At 37.9% G+C, this 3,326-nt stretch overlaps 1 protein-coding gene across 1 annotated transcript; it reads left to right on the top strand.

Moving 5' to 3' along the window:
• Positions 1 to 1,273: 1,273 nt before the first annotated feature.
• On the top strand, positions 1,274 to 2,233 carry LOC100619918 (olfactory receptor 51L1-like). Its single transcript, XM_003341002.2, has one exon. It carries the CDS (start codon positions 1,274 to 1,276, stop codon positions 2,231 to 2,233), a length of 960 nt encoding a protein of 319 aa, XP_003341050.2.
• The last annotated feature ends 1,093 nt before the right edge of the window (positions 2,234 to 3,326 follow it).

Below are 3,326 nucleotides of genomic sequence, written 5' to 3'. Positions count from 1 at the left end.
TTAGTTATGGTCACTCAATTAAAGAAATGGTATCAGTATAAGAAAAGACACAATACTAATATCGGATTAAAGAATCACCTCCTGCAAGGTCACATGGTCATCTGGCAGCTCCTGGATTTGAGCATTGGATCATAGTAGATTAGGATACAAGAGTAACTGCCAGAGACACAGGTATCTGCTTTAGGGGTTTATATTTCTGGAAAGTTGAAGGAATGAAGGAAGAGAAAAAAAGGGAGAAACAGACAGCCAAAGACAGAAAGAGACAGATGGAGAGAGAGAGAGAGAGAGAGAGAGAGAGAGAGAGAGAGAGAGAGAGAGAGAGAGAGAGAGAGAGAGACAGTCCGACAGACAGACAGACAGAGAGACAGACAGAGAGACACAGAGAGAATGTTCCAAAGGACTATTGGCTAGATTTAATAGATGGCAGTGCTACCTCCAATAAAGTTTGAGTGATCAGTCTTGGTGACTACTAATTCGCCATAAAAAGGTGGCTAGGCTGATTCTAACCCCCCCACCCCCCAAGTAATTCCCTTATTCAAGGAGTCACAGAACTCCCTGTATTATAGAGAATTTAAACAAAGGAACAAGGTCTCTGTTCCACTCAAATTCTAAAGTTACTCACCTGGATGACACTATTTAGGTCAATCCTGGCCCTAAGGTTGTCTGTCAGAGATCCCATTTCTAGTACTCTAATTTTTTGTGGAAGAGAACAAAATTTAGAAACAAGAGAATAACAGCTGTTTGGCCCGTACAGAGGTACTTTCCAGATAAAATGCATGCATTGCTTGAGATGTGATGCAGAAGAAATCCCTCACCTTATTTACAGCTACTTTCATATAAAGATTTTTAGAGTTAACATAGCTTGTACTTCCTGAATTCAGTATTAAACAAATTCAGTTTTTAACAAACATTTCTAGTTTGTCAGCCACGTCGGGCTAAGTTTCAATAATGCAGCAAAGTTTTCCCAAAACCTTTTATGTTTGATATTTATGATGAGAACAGGTGGCTTCCTATTGCTCATGTCTGATGCTTAGGAACAAAATGGATCATAGAGTGAACTGAGGAATTAAAAATAGCAAGGGAAGAGGAAAGGTGGGCTATGAATAAAGACAAAAAGTAAATGTAAGGGTGAATGAAAAAATGGTTAAAAAGCAAACATCAAAGTACAACAACAAAATACAATTTTGAATTCTTTGTTAAAACTGTTTTTGTGTCTTTCTTTTCCTTATAGAAGTGGTTGTGGAATGGGATTGTGGCTCTACACAGAAGTTCCATGGCAGACTTCAATTCCAGTAGTTCTCTGTCCACTATATTCTATCTCATTGGAATTCCTGGATATGAGGAACTATACCACTGGATCTCCATCCCTTTCTTCATTCTCTATATGATTGGAATAATGGGAAACTGTACCATCCTTCATATTGTTCGGACTGACCCAAGCCTCCATGAACCCATGTATTATTTCTTGGCCATGCTCTCCCTCACTGATATGGGCATGTCCCTTCCCACACTTGCATCTGTCTTCAGAGTTTTGTGGTCCATTTCCAATGAGATTGAATTCAACATCTGTGTAATACAGATGTTTTTTATTCATACTTTCTCCTTAACAGAATCTGCAGTGCTCCTAGCAATGGCCTTTGACCGCTATGTAGCCATCTGTCATCCCCTGAGGTATTCCACCATCCTCACCCCAAAGCGCATCATTAGGATTGGAATAACAGCTATTTTGAGGAGTTCTCTTTCCATTACTCCACTAATGATCCGTCTTGCCTACTTTCCTTTTTGCCACTCTCATGTTCTCTCTCACTCTTACTGCCTACATCAAGATATGATTCGCTTGGCTTGTGCTGACACCAAATTTAATGTCATCTATGGAGTGGTTGTGATCATTATTCTCTGGGGATTTGATGCCTTGGGCATTCTTATTTCTTACATCTTCATTCTCCGTTCTGTACTGAGTATTGCATCCCAGAAGGAAAGACTCAAGGCTCTCAACACATGTGCCTCCCACATCTGTGCTGTTCTCATCCTTTATGTGCCTATGATCGGTGTATCTCTTGTTCACCGTTTTGCAAAGCATGCCTCTCCCCTTGTCTACATTTTCATGGCTCATATCTACTTGCTGGTGCCCCCCATACTCAACCCTATCATTTACAGTGTGAAGACCAAACAGATTCGTATGGGGATCATTCGTCTACTTCTCCCCAAGAGAATCCATTCTTCCTGGGGGTAGGTTGTGCCAAGAAATAATCCTCATCACACAAGACTCAGGACTTAAATTATATGAGATCATTTTCATTCTATCCAGGAAAATGATCTACTAGCTAGGGGAAGAGAGGAAAATGGAAGAGGGAGGGAATACTATACACTACAACATTGAAACATCTTATTGTATCCATTTATAACATAGGTGATCACACCAAGGTTTATTGAGGAATTATATTTTAGAGGAGACCTCTGTAGTTAGACCTTGTCATAGAAAGTGAGTAGAAGAACATACTATACCTTAAGTCCACAAAGGGGCTTTGTTCTTCAACTATCTCTTTGTTTTACTGAAACTGTTTAAAGAGGGAATGTATTAATGTATGCAAAATCTGCATATATGTCCACTTATATGTAAGTAAGCTTATATGTTCATTTATATGTAAGTTATATATGCAAATGTGTAGTTTTACTACTAAAAAATCAGGATGTGGAAATGATTAGCCAAGATGGAGTTGACTGCTGGCCACTATCATTCTTGGTTAATTGAGAATATTTATATTTCTTTCTCCTAACTACAATCATCATCTATTTAATACATAAAGAACTATTTAAATTTTACAAATTTATACATTTATTAGCCTTACAGACTTTTTCATATTTCTTGTTCAATCTTCTCTAACGTCATTTCTAGCTCCTTGGCCACTGGAAATCTTTATACAGATTTTCCAAAGATCTATCAAATTCAGTATGTGCACAACAGAAATCTTCCCATCCAAAAAGCCAGTCTTCTTTGTCTTTCTCCAATTCTGTACAAGGTATCATAATCATTACAATCACAGTAATTTATGTTCTCCGTCTCAATTATCCTTAATTCCTCAATATCCCTTAACTTTATATCCAGTCTCTCAACATATCATATCTTCCATCACCTTCCTGTACTTATTTTATCCTCTCTATTCAGTTCAGGGTAAAATGACCTTTTACTTGGACTCTTAGAGTACTTTTCTTATTAGTTTTCCTAATTCTAGTCTCCCTAGAGACTAGAACCCTAGAACTCATGTATAATCATAATATTATTTGCCCATTCAAGAAGATTCTTTGGTTCCTTATTAATTTTGGGA

Source organism: Monodelphis domestica, chromosome 4 (genome assembly GCF_027887165.1).
Source record: "Monodelphis domestica isolate mMonDom1 chromosome 4, mMonDom1.pri, whole genome shotgun sequence".
NCBI classification, from domain to species: Eukaryota; Metazoa; Chordata; class Mammalia; order Didelphimorphia; family Didelphidae; genus Monodelphis; species Monodelphis domestica.
The sequence above is the reverse complement of the archived record's forward strand: the minus strand, read 5'-3'. Positions and strand labels throughout refer to the sequence as shown.

Coding starts and splice junctions, on each gene's coding strand:
- LOC100619918 (XM_003341002.2), top strand. CDS start 1,274: ATGGCAGACTTCAATTCCAGTAGTTCTCTGTCCACTATATTCTATCTC.